General features: G+C 36.4%; 1 protein-coding gene and 3 long non-coding RNA genes across 4 annotated transcripts; 1 reads left to right on the forward strand and 3 right to left on the reverse strand.

The window, feature by feature from the left end:
• Window positions 1-3,125: 3,125 nt before the first annotated feature.
• LOC141369003 (uncharacterized) lies at window positions 3,126-8,777 on the forward strand. Its single transcript, XR_012372457.1, has 5 exons — window positions 3,126-3,459; window positions 5,304-5,351; window positions 5,430-5,473; window positions 5,569-5,620; window positions 8,438-8,777. It is a non-coding gene; the product is annotated as an uncharacterized lncRNA (long non-coding RNA).
• Window positions 8,778-9,750: 973 nt separating this feature from the next.
• On the reverse strand, window positions 9,751-12,499 carry LOC141369171 (uncharacterized). Its single transcript, XM_073874727.1, has 8 exons — window positions 12,291-12,499; window positions 11,907-11,998; window positions 11,711-11,815; window positions 11,445-11,638; window positions 11,142-11,306; window positions 10,800-11,043; window positions 10,358-10,410; window positions 9,751-10,238 (listed from the first exon to the last, which is right to left on the reverse strand). Exons 1-7 carry the CDS (start codon window positions 12,466-12,468, stop codon window positions 10,399-10,401), a joined length of 990 nt encoding a protein of 329 aa, XP_073730828.1. The 5' UTR covers window positions 12,469-12,499; the 3' UTR covers window positions 9,751-10,238; window positions 10,358-10,398.
• Window positions 12,500-12,718: 219 nt separating this feature from the next.
• LOC141369172 (uncharacterized) lies at window positions 12,719-13,606 on the reverse strand. Its single transcript, XR_012372736.1, has 3 exons — window positions 13,527-13,606; window positions 13,102-13,426; window positions 12,719-12,985 (listed from the first exon to the last, which is right to left on the reverse strand). It is a non-coding gene; the product is annotated as an uncharacterized lncRNA (long non-coding RNA).
• Window positions 13,607-13,726: 120 nt separating this feature from the next.
• On the reverse strand, window positions 13,727-15,040 carry LOC141369173 (uncharacterized). Its single transcript, XR_012372737.1, has 3 exons — window positions 14,271-15,040; window positions 14,000-14,074; window positions 13,727-13,801 (listed from the first exon to the last, which is right to left on the reverse strand). It is a non-coding gene; the product is annotated as an uncharacterized lncRNA (long non-coding RNA).
• Window positions 15,041-15,102: the final 62 nt, after the last annotated feature.

Consider the following 15,102-nt stretch of genomic DNA (forward strand, 5'->3'; position numbering starts at 1 on the left):
CTTCAATCCATATTATGACTTATGCCTGAATTTCACTGTGGAAATATACGATTTTAAATGTATGAACTTCATGCAGTGAGGAAATGAGATTCAAGAGTAAAACAAAGTGAAATGGTGCTGATCCATTGATTAACAACGTCACACACGCACAAACATTTTTGTATTCAAATTACTTGAGTTACCCGAAGATTGTTACAGCCCTAAAATTAACCATGTGTTTTGAAATGTATGATAAATGGTTCCCTGGTTAGACAACCTTATTGAGTCTAAAGTCTTTCTGTTTTTTATTTTGGGGGCATTAAGATCATTAGTTTATTCTAACTTGTCAGAACATAAAATTTAGAGATGAATTTGTATTCTCATTGGCTGAATGGTAAAATCTAATAAATGAACACTGAGCAGAGGACAAGGAAGTCACTAGCTAATACAATACAAGCCTTATACTTTTAAATGTCTGTTTTTTGTCTCTTTGCAGGTTGATTATCTGGCTTTGCTTGGGGGTAAAACTCCTGGTGACTCTGTAAGGCGAATGATGAGGAAAATTGGAACAAATGCCCTTTGGGCCACCTACAGTTTGAAGGGCCGCAGGGGCAAAAAGAAGTTTCAGGACCTAATAATGCATTCCGTCATAATCCGTAAGTTGTTTTGTGACCCCAGTCACTTTATATTTTATTAGAGGGGGTTGGGTTAGTGTATGTGTGTGTGTAAAAAATGCTGTGCACAACACCTGACTGCATATTAGTTACCCACTTTTTAGCCATCCACCCATAGGATGTGACGCCACAAATAAACTAAGTCTGTGGGTAACACTGCAATGTATTCAGTGGTGTTTGTCTCCTCAACTACAGTGCTGTTTATAATTGAGGCTGTCTAACCATTTGTATCTCCTTCACAACGCTTTATCATGCATTATTCTGTAAATGTAGTATGTGGCCAAAAGGTATTAAAATTTGTCACAATGCACATATGTCAACTGTATGTAGGAGTCATATGCAGCCTTTGTGTTTTATGCAAGTGAGTGCGTACAAACAGTCAAAGTTTTACTATACATAGGTGTGGGGTATGACCAAAAAAATTTTCACTGTACAAGTCATTTATCTCAGCTTAACGATACATTTCAATGTATGTTTTTTTCACCTTTGTTTGTAGCGCTTTTGAAATATTTAAATATGGCAGTAACTTATTAGGTTTTAAAGGGACATTACACTTGCATACTTGAAAATATGCTTATTTTTCAGCTCCCCCTCCCCATTTTGAAATTCATTCAGCTGATCTCCGGGTCTGGCGCTACCTTGGCACAATCCATTGAATCTGATTTAGTATCGGGCTAAAAAATAACCAAAGAGTTTCGATAATTTTCCTATTTAAAACTTGACTCTTCTGTAGTAACATTGTGTACTAAGTAGGGGTGTCACAATTAATCGATTGTGCGATGCATCGCGATGCTGGGGTGGACGATTCTGCATCGATGCAGTAATAACCCATAATCGATTATAGCCTGCTGACATCATTCGTCGCGTACAGGTATGTGGCGGTAGAAAAAATGGCGGAGGGTTGTAAGACACGAGTGATAAAAAATGCACTTAAAGTACTTAAAGCTGCAGTCCAGCGTTTTCCCTCTTTGTCGCCATCTCTGTTCGAAATCTGCAATTGCAGCTATTCGCGGAATAATCAACTTTACGTGGGTTGTACATCGGCACGAAACAGCGCGGATGAACACAATGTATGAAGTGAACCTGTCAATCACCGCGTCGCTGTGGATACTATCATCCGCAATCACGGAGTATACTTTTTGAAAATTATAACCAGAATAAGAATTTTCATCGGAAAATGTCATCTGAACAAGTAAGTAACATCCACTTTTGTTCTTACCAACTAAGGAGGAAAAAAGCATTGCAGTAAATCACGCTGATTAAATCAAACGATTGCATATCATATCACGTCAAACCGGGCAAAATATATATTGTTCTCAAATTGCTAACGTTTGTTAACATCATTATTGCGTGACTACATTGAATGTATATTAGAGCTACCTGTAGTTCAGTTTCCATTTCTGTGCAGTTTAATTTCTAATGGTCATAACAAATTAATGTTCCTTATAACTGGTTCTATTTGAAATAAAACACATGTATCTGTAATCAGTGGCCGGTTGCATAAACATAGCCGTGACATTCCCATACAAAAATGTAATATATGGCCATATATGTACTTATATTTTACATAGTATGACATATATCTATACATATATTTGACTTATCTGAGAACACAATATATGCCTGCAACATATATGTACATTTATATGTCCAAACATGTGAAAAAAATATTTGGTTTCATCAATATATGATACCATATATCTGCATATATTACAGTATAGTATTGGTTTCTCACATATATGGGGAACATTAATTATAAATATGTGACATACATATTTGTTTTCCACATATCTCTTCATATATTTGACTTATCTGAGAACACAATATATGCCTGCAACATATATGAACATTTATATGTCCAAACATGTGAAAAAAATATTTGGGTTCATCAATATATGATACCATATATCTGCATATATTACAGTATAGTATTGGTTTCTCGCATATATGGACAACATTAATTATAAATATGTGACATACATATTTGTTTTCCACATATTTAATAAATGTATGTAAACATACATGCATGTGATACTGATGCATTTTTAAAGCTGTGGCATATGGTTATGGTACTTTGTGGATGTATTTGTCAAAAATGACAAAGAAAACACTGCATTATTGTATTAAAAATACTATATTATGAAGTCCTGTTAGTTTTGTGACCTAAAGACCCCCCCCCCCAGGATCACCATCAGACAAGTTTTTGCTTTTATACAGCAAGTAAAAAATATCTGGTCAGATAATCTTTAAATATGTAAGTGAGTGTTCAAGAAGATTTGAAATGTATGATCATTATGGCTATTTTATCTAGTTTACCATCATCAGAAAACTGCCAACTAAGTCTGTGTATATTAACAAACAGTGATAAGTTGATACTGATTATTATTAATAATCACAAATCAATGACATTATAAATTTTTATTTTATTATTTTAATTTAATTTAGTTTAGTTTTTTATTTTATTTGTGCAGGGATTTGTAAAGTTAATAAATAAATAAATAACCTAATGTTGCTTTTATATCTTTTAGTATAGTGTTTGTTTAGTGAATTTACATATTATTATTATTATTATTATTAAATCGTGTTAAATGTATTGCTTAATTAATAATAAATAGTCAAAAGAACATAGCATATAATAAAAATTTCATCCACTGCCTATTGAATGCGCTACACCCAGTCCAGTAGGAGGCGCTAATGACCCTTCAGTTGCCAACCGCCACTCAAACCAAAAGCGCAGAAGAACAAAAATGACCGGGAAAATCTGACAGAAGTGAGAAGATGATAACAGCACAGCGGGGTTTTAGAAGTAAGTTTAAAATATTTAATATATTTTGAATACGTTTCTTGCTGTCTAGTTTGTTTAAAGCCTAATTAGTCATTACTGTTCTAGAAAAATAACATGTAGGCCAACAGACATTTTCACAGACATTGGTAATGTAACTGTTACATCTGAATGTAAATTATATACCGTGTGTCTCAGTTCGTTCCCTAGCTCCCGAGGTCGTGAATCAGTATAATGTGTGCACTGGTAAGGACCCTAGCTCACTTCACATTGGGACAATGTTCACTTATTTCTGTCACGTGGCTGCTTAAGCGCGTTGTAATTACTCACAGCTGTTACTCATCAACAACCAGCAAAACCTGTAGGTGTGTTCGACTTCATGCGGCGCTGCGCAGACCGATCGGTGGCTGACTTGAAGCAGTGCATTCCGGTTAGTATTTTTGTCCGACTTCAGCTGGCGCTGCAGGCACGTGATTGTGTCATATGGTTTTTAAGTACCGCGAGAGCGGTTCGAGATCAGCCGCCTGAGTAAGCCAGCGCAGTTCGCGAAGAGGAGCTGCACGGGCTGTAATGACGACACAGCTTTTTCACGATTGGTCGGATTCACCACATGACAACAATCACGTGTATTTCGTGTTTATTTTCACGCCCTCAGTTCCAGGAATGCTCACAAATCTGTATTTTTAAAACAGTTAAAGCTATTTTCATGTAGTCGCGATGTTATATTGTGTCATCTTCTTAAAAATAAAATGGATGAAAAACGTAGACCCTACATTGGTATTTAAATAATATATGCTTATGTTGAACTCTTTATTCTTGTAAAACACTGCTGTAAGCCTCTTCAGTTCCACTCATGCTCATACACGGACATTCAAAACAGTATAATTCACTTTTATGTAGTTTACATCTTACAAATCATGTTTAATGCGATTAAGCAAGCAAACGGCACGTGATCACCAATGCCTGACGTAAATGCAGCAAACTACGGGAACCACAGCGCGTCCGACTTCACGTCTCCGTTTCAGCTCCTCCCCACCTGCACGCGGCTAATCTCGCCGATCGGTTACATCCAGCCACAGCCGATGTCGAACACACCTAACATCTCTCCGACTTATTTTTAAAAACAGTACATTGTGAAAAATGCTGTCATTATTCTCTTACATATCTGTGCCTAAAATTGGAGGCAATTACATTTTAAATGTAATAAATATATTTACAATTTTAAATCAATTTTATTATTTTAAATATTGAGTAGATTGTGGTCCCTTACTGTGTAGCAATGTGTTTATATTTACAACTAAACAAATGTTTGTCTTTTATAAAAGTTCTGTAACATTTCATAAAGTTTATTGAGTTGGATCACGTGATGTTCGGTTGGCGAGCTTCAGAAAAGGTCATGTGATTTCCGGTAAGGGAATATAGGGACCATCGATGCTTACTGGTTTTTGCGTTTCATTGTGGGAATTTTTAGGGAACGAACGTTCCAGTGCACTAAACGGATTTTGAGATTGAGACAGCCCTTAAAATGGCTGACTCCCTGATCAGTGCCCTGACTACTGAACAAGGGAGCTGATTGAGACACACGGATAGATAAAAACAGCTTTCTGGCAACTGGTGGTGTGCTTTAGTTAATATATTTAAAAGGTTCATATCTAATGCATTTTGACATTCCTTATATTTATATTTATGTAAGAGTTATACTTTTATTTTAGGGAGAGGGTTATGTTTGTGTTTAGCAGACATTGCAAGGCCAAGCACTTATCGCTTGACATGGCTGGAGTCAATACTACCTCACCAAAATTACAACTAATGTTTGGCTTAAACCTTGCCTAATCGCAGTGTTTTTCCCTTTTATTCTCTTTTTGTAGGCCGGCCCATCAGAGTGATTTCCTGAGCTCTTTCGCATATGCTGTATGGTAAGAGTGAATTTCTGCCAGTTGATACCGGTGACAGGTGTTAATTATTAAGTTTATCTTTGTATTTTTTTATTAAAGGTCATAGAATGGATGGATTATCCAGTCACGGTACATAATGAAAGGTAAATGGCAAGTAATTAAGTAATGTACTAAATGTATAAACTGTAGTGTATTCAGTAGCTACTAATCACATTACCTCTATCACTCTCTCTAAAAGACTTGACTGAGTTAGAAGAAGCTGAGCGACTCTTCAGAGTGAAGATGTTATGGTAATGTAAATCTTACGTTTTTATATTGTAGTTAGAGACAGCACGTCATTTTAACCCTGTTTTATGGTTAAAGGGGTTTTGGCGCTTTTCCATTGCATAGTACCCTACAGGTAAGGTCGAGTCAGCTCACTTTACTTTGGCGTGGTTAGCTTTTCCATTGAGTTCAGCAACACCTCAGAGTGGGAGGGATTATAGGGGTGTCAAATGTATATAGCACGACATTCGTTGCTCAACTTATCGAGACTGTTTTCTAAGATGGCTCCTGTCTATATACGTGTAATGTCTTTATAAAGGATCTTCTTATTAGGGCTGTCACTTTTGAGAAAAATCAAGCACACATATCCCGTGCTTGAGCGTGTTTGTGAAAAGTAATTGTCACTGACAACAAGCACACATACGTAGCCTATGTATGCGCGCGTGCATATGCATTAACCCTGCGCGTGCTGTTTGCTTGACCGTTTTTAATGATAGAGAACACAAACCATTGATATTTGAGAAATAAAACTTACCGCTGAGTTAAGCAGATCTTACTTCACTCTGTCGTCTATGTGACATGCGACAGTCAGCACGTGATCATTTTAAATCAGTTTACAAGACAAATGCTGTTGTTGTTTAATATAAAGTTTACATCATGGCTTTGAACCTGAATTTTTTCCCAATTGGTTCGTTCCGAACAGAAACAGTAGTTTCCGGTTTTTGGTTCAACCCTAAAGTTGACGTTCCTGAACCGGTTAGGACAGAGGACGAATTCCAAACGGCGCTTCGGGAAGAAGATGCTGCATAAACAGTCGCTCCACATGTTTTTTCAGTGCTTTTTCAGTGCTTTATTCGCCAAATGTATTTTATACATCAAGAGTTCTGATCTTTGAAGGGCGTAGGGATAATCATTTTGATTGGAGTTGGGCCGGACACTTTCAAATTCATGTGCGTCTGTGTGTACAGAATTTTTTTTATTTTAGCGCCTTTTTGCGGTTAAATTGTTTAAAATCACTTAAGTGTTAACATTTGCAAGCCTTTGAAACACGTGCAAATGATCAACTTTCACCCTATTTAAAGGAACAGTATGTAAGAAATTTATATCAATTAATCATAAAATGGCCCTAATATGTCTCTAGACATCAAGAAATCATTTTCATTTCAAATACTTATATCACTGACAACAGTAGTCTGGCCAGGATATTGTTATTTAAAAAGTGGAGTTGCAGCCCTCAACTGATGTTTATGTTGTCATTTTGTGTATTGGCCACCAGTTGTGTGATTGCAGTACCAGTTTTAGCCACACGTTTTGTGATTGCAGTACCAGTTTTGGCCACAATCCTACATACTGTTCCTTTAAATTTGCATATTAATCCGCAAATCGCATGCGAGCCGAACTGTGGGTCGTGATCTGTTTCAATATTTTTCCTATTTAAAACTTGACTCTTCTGTAATTACATTGTGTACTAAGACCGACGGAAATTAAAAGTTGCTATTTTATTTGCAGATATGGTTAGACCTATACTCTCATTCTGGCGTAGTGGTCAGTGACTTTGCTGGTGTGGCATGGCTGCGGCAGGCGTAGTGATAATACGCACTGCCCGAAAATAGTCCCCTGCCATTGAAGGTAACCAAGGGGACTATTTTCGGGCAGTGTGTAATATCACTACGCCTGCTGCAGCCATGTTACATCAGCAGTCACTGATTATTATGCCAGTTTGAGAGTATATTTTCTCGGTAAGAATCAAATGTTTAACTCAGGGGAGCTGAAACCTTAGCATATTTTCAAAAAAAGTGGAATGTCCCTTTAACACAAGCTTTTTATTCTGCTATAACACTATAAACAATAATATATGTAATTTTATATGCAAACTATAATTCTATCTATCTGGTTCGTGTTGGTCCAATTTAATTCAGAGCACTTGTTTGGTTTGGTGTTTTCATTTTCATTGTAAGCCTTTAAAAAGTAATTATTCTAGATGCAATTTGGTAATATTTACGGCTTAAATTTTCTTATGTATTTTTTAAATATTTAAAATCATTCCGCAGAATTATCCAAAAAATTTCCACAGGAAAAGCAAAAAAAGTCTGCAGAAGCCGGAGCCACATCTTCCCTCTCTTGCGCACAGTTGCCGTCGGTCTCATTCTCAGCTTCCTCCCTATTAAGAGGTGTTAGACTGTAAAAAATGCGCTACACATGGCATTTTTAAAAAACCGGATGGTTTATTTATAGTGGATATTTCACGTCATGTTTGAATGCATATTTGAATATCGAATAAAAAGTGACAGCCCTACTTCTTAAACTGTTTGTACACTTACAAAGTTCAACTTGGGGTTAAGTGCCTTGCTCAAGGGCACAACGGTGGTGACCAGGATTCAAACTCACAAATTCTAGGCTAGCATACTAGCCAGGTTCCTTAACTGCTGTGCTACCACCACCCCTTTCGGCTTAGTGCCTGCTTTCGAACCACACCCGTGGAGGTATCTGCCAACAAATGGACAATCATTCATGGGGCTGCAGTTAGTGCATTCAAAAATTTTCAATGTATGTGTTCAAATTCACATTCTGCGTAAAAAATAGTTTTGATGAGAGGTGGTGGAGGAGGGTGGTGTTTGGCACTATGACCCTATCTCGCCTGCAAATTAAATTGGTGCAAAACTGGCCGCCATGCTTGCACTAAGTGTGGCCTTACTTGCCTATTCACGTACTTTGTCACTTAATTTTACTGACTTGCACTAGAAGAAACTGCAACAAAGTTTTTTTTATCTTTGTGATAAGTTTATCCACAAGTGTTTTGTCTGCTTAATACCTAACTTTTTCTTGAAAATGTACTTTCTCAGATGCAGTTATGTCAAAGTACTCGTTTTGGCTGCCCAGATTGGAAGAGACCTGAATGGGAAGATGGCAGAGCTAAGACTGACAATGTCCAGGAAAAATGTTAACTAAAAATGAGTTTGTTTTTCCCCAGCGAGTGAGTTTGGGAACGTTTTAAATGTGCCTAGAAGTTTGAAAATGTAATACTGAGGGAAAAAAGTGAGCGCTTTGAAAAGGCTTTAAAAAGAAAATAAAGTCTGAAGTTGATGTTAAATGAAGTTAAAGTTTTTACTTGAAAAGTTTGTACTTGTTTGTACTTGTCAAGTCTGTGGTGAAAAAATGCAGTAAAGTTTGTATTTGAAAAGACTTGGAATTGTGTGTTCTGTAGAATGAGTACAAATATATGTGTAGGCTGTATAAAAAAACATAGTTGTGCCACTAATATAAGTGAAAGTACATGGTGGCATCATATAAGAAGCATATTTGTATCCCTAATATAAGTGAAAGTACATGGTGTTATCATATTTGAAGCATATTTGTATCCCTAATATAAGTGAAAGTATGTACTATGGAAATAAGTACATATATGCATGTATACATATATGTGTCTTACATATATTTCACATGTATGTCCATATATGGGAAAATATATGGCACTTATATGAAAACGGCCATTTTTGCAATATTTTGAAATATATTTTCCATATATGTCCATGTATTTTACATATATGAATTTTGCATATTTAATATATGCAGCAGACATACATGGGCACTGATATTATATATGTAATTTACATATATTGACATATATTACATTTCTGTATGGGGTACCTGCAACAACTGCAGAGAGATGCCCACAGACCTGGAAAGAAAATGTTGTGGCCAGCGACCAGAAAGTGTATAAGCAGGACAGCTACATTTGAACTTCTGTGTCTCAATCCAGCAGTTTTGAGGTTGGTCAGGGACACACGTAATGATATTCTGGCCTTGGAAGACTCGGCTGAACCAGGCACAGACAATCGAGAATCTCGATATGCTGCATACAGGCAGTATGTAGTTTGGCAGTATGGTGCGTTAGGTAGGGGCCATAGAGTGGTCATACCAAGTTGTTGTGTTTGGTGTATTAGAGAGAAATATCCTGATCCTCAAGGCCAATACACAGGATTTATACCAAATAGGCTGTAGCACATTACTTTTATTTATTTTTAGTTACATTTCTTTTGACCTAATAAATAATACATAATAATATTGCACTATAAAGATATTCGAATATGCATTTATACTTTAAAAATTCAATGCCCTACCTCATTTAAAATAATAATAATAATGCAAGATATACATTTTGTGCTACTGTATTAGTGTATATTGTTTTGGTGCAATATCATTTGTTATAAGCATAATTTCGTGCAGTTTATTCTTTAAATATCATTCAATTCATTGTCTGTTACAAGTTATTAGAATACTAAAATTGTTCTTTTTTTGTATTTAGTATTCTCTTTTTTTGTTACAGGATTGCAACTATAGTTGCCAATGTGTACTAGTTTACATATTTCAGGAGGCTACAATAAAGAATTAAAGAAATCTTGAGTTCCTATCGAATCTTTTTATTACACTGACCAAATCAGACAGATACAAACTGTACTTAAAAATAGGCATTAGGATTTTTTGTACTATTTGTAATGCTAACATCTTTACTAAGCACTGTTCAAACTACATAGATATTTTACACTAATGGTGCGATGCACATGTCCTTCAGTGTGTAAATAAATTAATAACAAACTTTACAAAGATATGTTTATCCAGTAGTGGAGTATAACAGCACACCACCTATGAGATATGATAGAAGGGGGGGACAAAGTAAGGAAAAAGTATATTTGTATAACCAAAAACACAATGATATTACATATATTATAACAATATAAATTAACGTCATCAGTCCTGTTTACCTTGAAAACTTTTTTAATAGATGATTACAGCTGTGAGTAGATCATGCAAGATCCTGAAAGAAAGACAACATGAAAGGGATAGTTCACCAAAAAATGAAAATTCTGTCATCATTTACTCTCATGTGATTACAAACCTGTATAAATTTCTTTGTTCTGATGAACACAAAAGAAGATATTTTGAGAAATGTTTGTAACGAAACTGTTAGTTGACCCCATTTACTTCCATAGTATTCTTTATTCCTACTATGGAAGTCAATAGAACATTTATCAAAATGTCTTCCTTTGTGTTCATCAGAACAAAGAAATTCATGTTTTTAACAACATGAGAGAGAGTAAATGACAGAATTTTCATTTTTTGGTGAAGTATCCCTTTAACAAAGTGAATATTGGTCCTATGCAGCAAACAAATTTCAAGCAATTTATGTAAGTATGTCATACTTACATCTCCTCTGTGAAGTTGAGCTTGAACTAACTCTGCAGTAGGTGGAGGAGGAACGTCTGGTAAGTTGCCCAGGGCTCTGGGGTCATCAGCCTTCAATGGCCTCCTTCTTGACAAACCTGAAGCAGAATCTAGTCTTTTCCTAACAATAGACCTCTGCAGTTCTGGGATGTACATGTAGTCTTTGGTTGTTTTTAATGCATAAACACACCACCTTTTTGATTTTTTGTTGTACAGCCTCCTGTACCTAAGACATGAAGGTAGAGTTAAATCAAAAGTTCATATTGGCATGCTACAGACCACAATACATTTGTTATAGACAATTTACCATTGAAGTTTACTCACATTTTGTTCCCCTCTGCATTCACCAGTATTGGACGATGATTGTGATGATTGTAGTCCAGCGCAGCAAGTAAGGTTCGTGCCTCATAAACAGGTGGCGAAAATGCAAATCTCTTGCTGGCGTACATCAAAATGTGATTTTGAAATGACTCTAGGTCAGCAGTTGTCCTGCAGTACATATAACACAAACATACAATATCTATTGAACTTTAACAATAAGTGTAAATAAAACACATGTGAACACAAGATTGAGTTCATAGTACACAAACTTATTTCAAAATGAGACATTAGTACATGGGTAATAACCTGAATCGAAGATACTTGTCAATTGCTTTGAGCCATCTTGCATCAAGAACAATCTTGGACAAGGCCTCATGTGCAACGGACCCAGGTTTCATCCATTCCTTATTGTGGTCAGCCTCAACACTGCCATGTTGACATTGTCCAAAGGCCCATGTATGTTTGTTAATCACATGATGAAGCACACCAGTCCAAAGATCCTAAAAAACACAAATACTGTCAGTAATACGAAATTATTATGAAGAAAGAAAAATAAATCACATAAGTCCTACCATGAACTGTTCTCTGTGATCTGCTGCTTTACAACAAAACCAGAAATGGTTAACGATGTCTTTTATCCAGATCAAAATGATGTGCTGGCCAGCTATCATCCCAGCCTAAAAAAAAAAAAATCTTTAGTAACCGGTTTTGTAAACATCAATGTGACCAAAGAACAGGGGTGGCAAACGTTGGTACTCCAACACTAACAGCATGCAGTCTTTTTGCAAGGTTCTTTGCTCCATGCCACATGTCCAGAGAATGTACAATCCCATTATCCTTGTACCTGCCTTTCACTGGATCTGTACATCACATAATAACAATATGTAATAATATTATTATTTGCCTTCAAAAGAGGTGTCCAGACTCGGTCCTGGAGGGCCACTGTCTTGCAGCGTTTAACTCCAACTAGCTCCAAAACACCTGCCAGGAAGTTTCTAATGTGTCTAGTTAAGCTGGTTCAGTAGTGTGGTTAATTGTGGTTGCAGATAAACTCTGCAGGACAGTGGAGTGGCCCTTAAGGACTGAGTTTGGACACCCCAAATTTAAACAATTTAATTGCGTAATGCATCACAAATGGTAGACATTGCTTACCCATCAAAGCAGATATCTGCCTGTGTGCATCTGTAACGACCTCCTTCAGCTTCAGTTCTTTAGAAAGCTGGTCGACAGTCTGAATAAAAGCCTCTTTTTCCATGATAACAGAGTTTCTCTGGGTCTCTCTTTTATCTATTGTTATCACATGAACTATGTCCTTTGAATCATTTTCCATAGTTGTATAAGTGCAGTACTGTGCACAGTGTCCTGGAAGCAAAAATATAGACATGCAACATCCACACACTTTTTCTGTAAGCAGTATGTTGAAAAAAACAATTATTACCTGGAGGGTCCATTCTTCCATCAGCTGTCATTTGTACAAACACACGATTAAGTGAATAAACAGGTAAATTCTGATTGAAAGGTATCAACAATGGCAAAAATGTCAGCCCAGGTTAAAACTTACCTAGAACCACAACCTCATCTTTGGACTGATGGCGCTGAATCACCTCAGCTCTCCTAATTGTCCAGAATTCCTTTACAGCATTTGTGCAGTATGCATCTTGAATACTGTAAAATGTGTTTTTGGCAACAATGCCAATGTTCATGAACTGGAAAAGAAGTTTTATCTTTGCATAGTTGTTGCCAGAGAGCAAGATGTTGCTTGCCAGCATGAAATCCCCTCCTTGCATACCATACTTGAATTTTGGTTGCGAATTCCATGTCCAAACATTGTGACCTCTGGAACAGAACTAAAAAAAAGGAAATGAGAACTGTGTTTTAACTTAAAACTTTCAAACATCTATCATAAATTCTTTAAATATACTCTGTGGATTAATAGTTACAAGAAAACAACCAGCAGTATTACCCATTGCAAGACTGTAGCAGTTCCTCTTGATGTTAGTTTCATTGTGAAGGGTGGAGAAGCATCACATTTTATATTTAGGGTGTGATCTTTGAAAGTACACGCGTTCAATGGAAACTGAAGAACATTTACAAGCAGTTTCAAATTGTCATCGTAGACAATAGAAGCATGCTTTCCCACAAGGTCATCTTCACTAAGAATTTGTTCCTGCTCAGTGAGGGGCTCATCAATAGACTCAGTACAATCCACTTCGTCATGCACGGTTTCATCAAGCCCAATCACAGGGAACTCATCAATGTTGAAAGGAATACTTTGTGAACCACTCATTCTGAAAAGAAAAAGCACACTTTTTAAAATTTCCTGTTTCAGAACTGAAATAAATGTGACACTTTTTTGTTTTAAAATCATAAACGATAAAAAGAACATACCGCAAACATAAAGGTGGCACATATTCCTCATCTGAACTGTCATCGACATCATACTCATCCCCATATTTTGACGGCGTAACAATTTCATTATCCCAATCTATACTTTGTAAAAGATGAATAGACAAGATTGACTGTGAGTATGGGTAAACCTAAATTAGTAACTGCTAAATATATAGTACCATACATTTTTTTTTACTTACATAGTGTTCATCAGGTCATTAGCTTGATCATCATCAATTTGCAATGACTTCTCGCTAACTGTCATAGATGTAAAGCTGTAATGAAACAATAAGATAACAATAACATTAGATTTCTTGAATTTAGCTGAACACTCATGAAGTGGATCATAAAGGGGCAGTTTCCCGGACACGGATTAGACTAGTCCTAGACTAAAATAAATGTAAGAGCTGTTCAAACTGAAAAAACTTGCAAAAGGAAAGAAACTATGGAACTGCTAGTGATAATGTACAAACCTTGCTTGCAATGCCTCTTCTTCATCATGTTCTTTTTCCAAAAAACCAACTCCGGGGACAGAAAAATCAGTTTCTCTGTACGAGTAACAAAGACTGTCAATTAGTCATCATTAGTCATCAATTTTCATGTAATGGAAACAGCAATACGTGTTAGATCAATTATAGTGCTATGAAATAAACGGTGTATGAACTGAATCCCTGTTATGCATTTTTAACGTGTTTTACATAACTCTTACGCGAACATCTTATGACAAGAAAAATGTCACGTTACCGATCTGATTCAGCTCCAATACTTGACAACGGAGGAGGCGGGTTTGGTTTTCTTGGCGTAGAGGTGAACTGCTCCCTCTCATAGCTAGCACAAAATAATTCATATTTACCATAATAGCAAAACGAGAAAGACAACCAAGGAAATTCCGTAACTTCGTGAATTAAGCGAACAAGTGTGCTACTGTTACGTAAATGAATTATTAAACTGTCTTACCTGTCCATCAGAAAAAAAGCCGTCTCTGCGTCTGTTTTGAACCCCTTCAAAACACGAAGTTCACGCCACCTTTCAAAAGCCCTGCCAATGTTTATCCTTGTTTTAGCATGGGCTCGGTTGCATTCTCTTTTTTTCTGTAGCCACTCCGAAGTCCGAGGTCTTTTGGGTTTTACAACTGGTGAATTAGTTGTCACTGGTGATTGTCGTTTAAATCTTTCTGGATCCGCCATAACTTTAATCATGCCAAGTGATGTGAGAAAAGGCTATAAATCTCCTCTCCGTTATCCTCACACGCAATATAACCTACTAGCCGGGACTCCTTCTTTATGTGTACAAAAGTGACGTGACGTGACGTAATGACGCAAACACGTGCTCGAATTTCCCGCGGAAATCCACCAGTACCACTAAAATGAGAATCATTAATACAAGCTTGCCGTTTGGAATCGAGCTAAGGTAAGCAGATAGTTTTGAACACTGGCTGGTTATGTATTTTCTCAAAAATGTTTTTTTGGATATTTTTGAACCCAAATAAGTGCCGGACTGCAGCTTTAAGTACTTAAAAACACTAATTGACAGTTTTATGCACTTTTAGTTTTTCCTAATGTTTTAGTTTTAAATG

This window comes from Misgurnus anguillicaudatus, chromosome 12, assembly GCF_027580225.2.
Source record: "Misgurnus anguillicaudatus chromosome 12, ASM2758022v2, whole genome shotgun sequence".
NCBI classification, from domain to species: Eukaryota; Metazoa; Chordata; class Actinopteri; order Cypriniformes; family Cobitidae; genus Misgurnus; species Misgurnus anguillicaudatus.

Coding starts and splice junctions, on each gene's coding strand:
- LOC141369171 (XM_073874727.1), bottom strand. CDS start 12,468: ATGGAAAATGATTCAAAGGACATAGTTCATGTGATAACAATAGATAAA. Junction 11,999..12,290: donor GCAGATATCTGCTTTGATGG/GTAAGCAATGTC, acceptor TGTGATGTACAG/ATCCAGTGAAAGGCAGGTAC. Junction 11,307..11,444: donor GACAAGTATCTTCGATTCAG/GTTATTACCCAT, acceptor TATGTACTGCAG/GACAACTGCTGACCTAGAGT.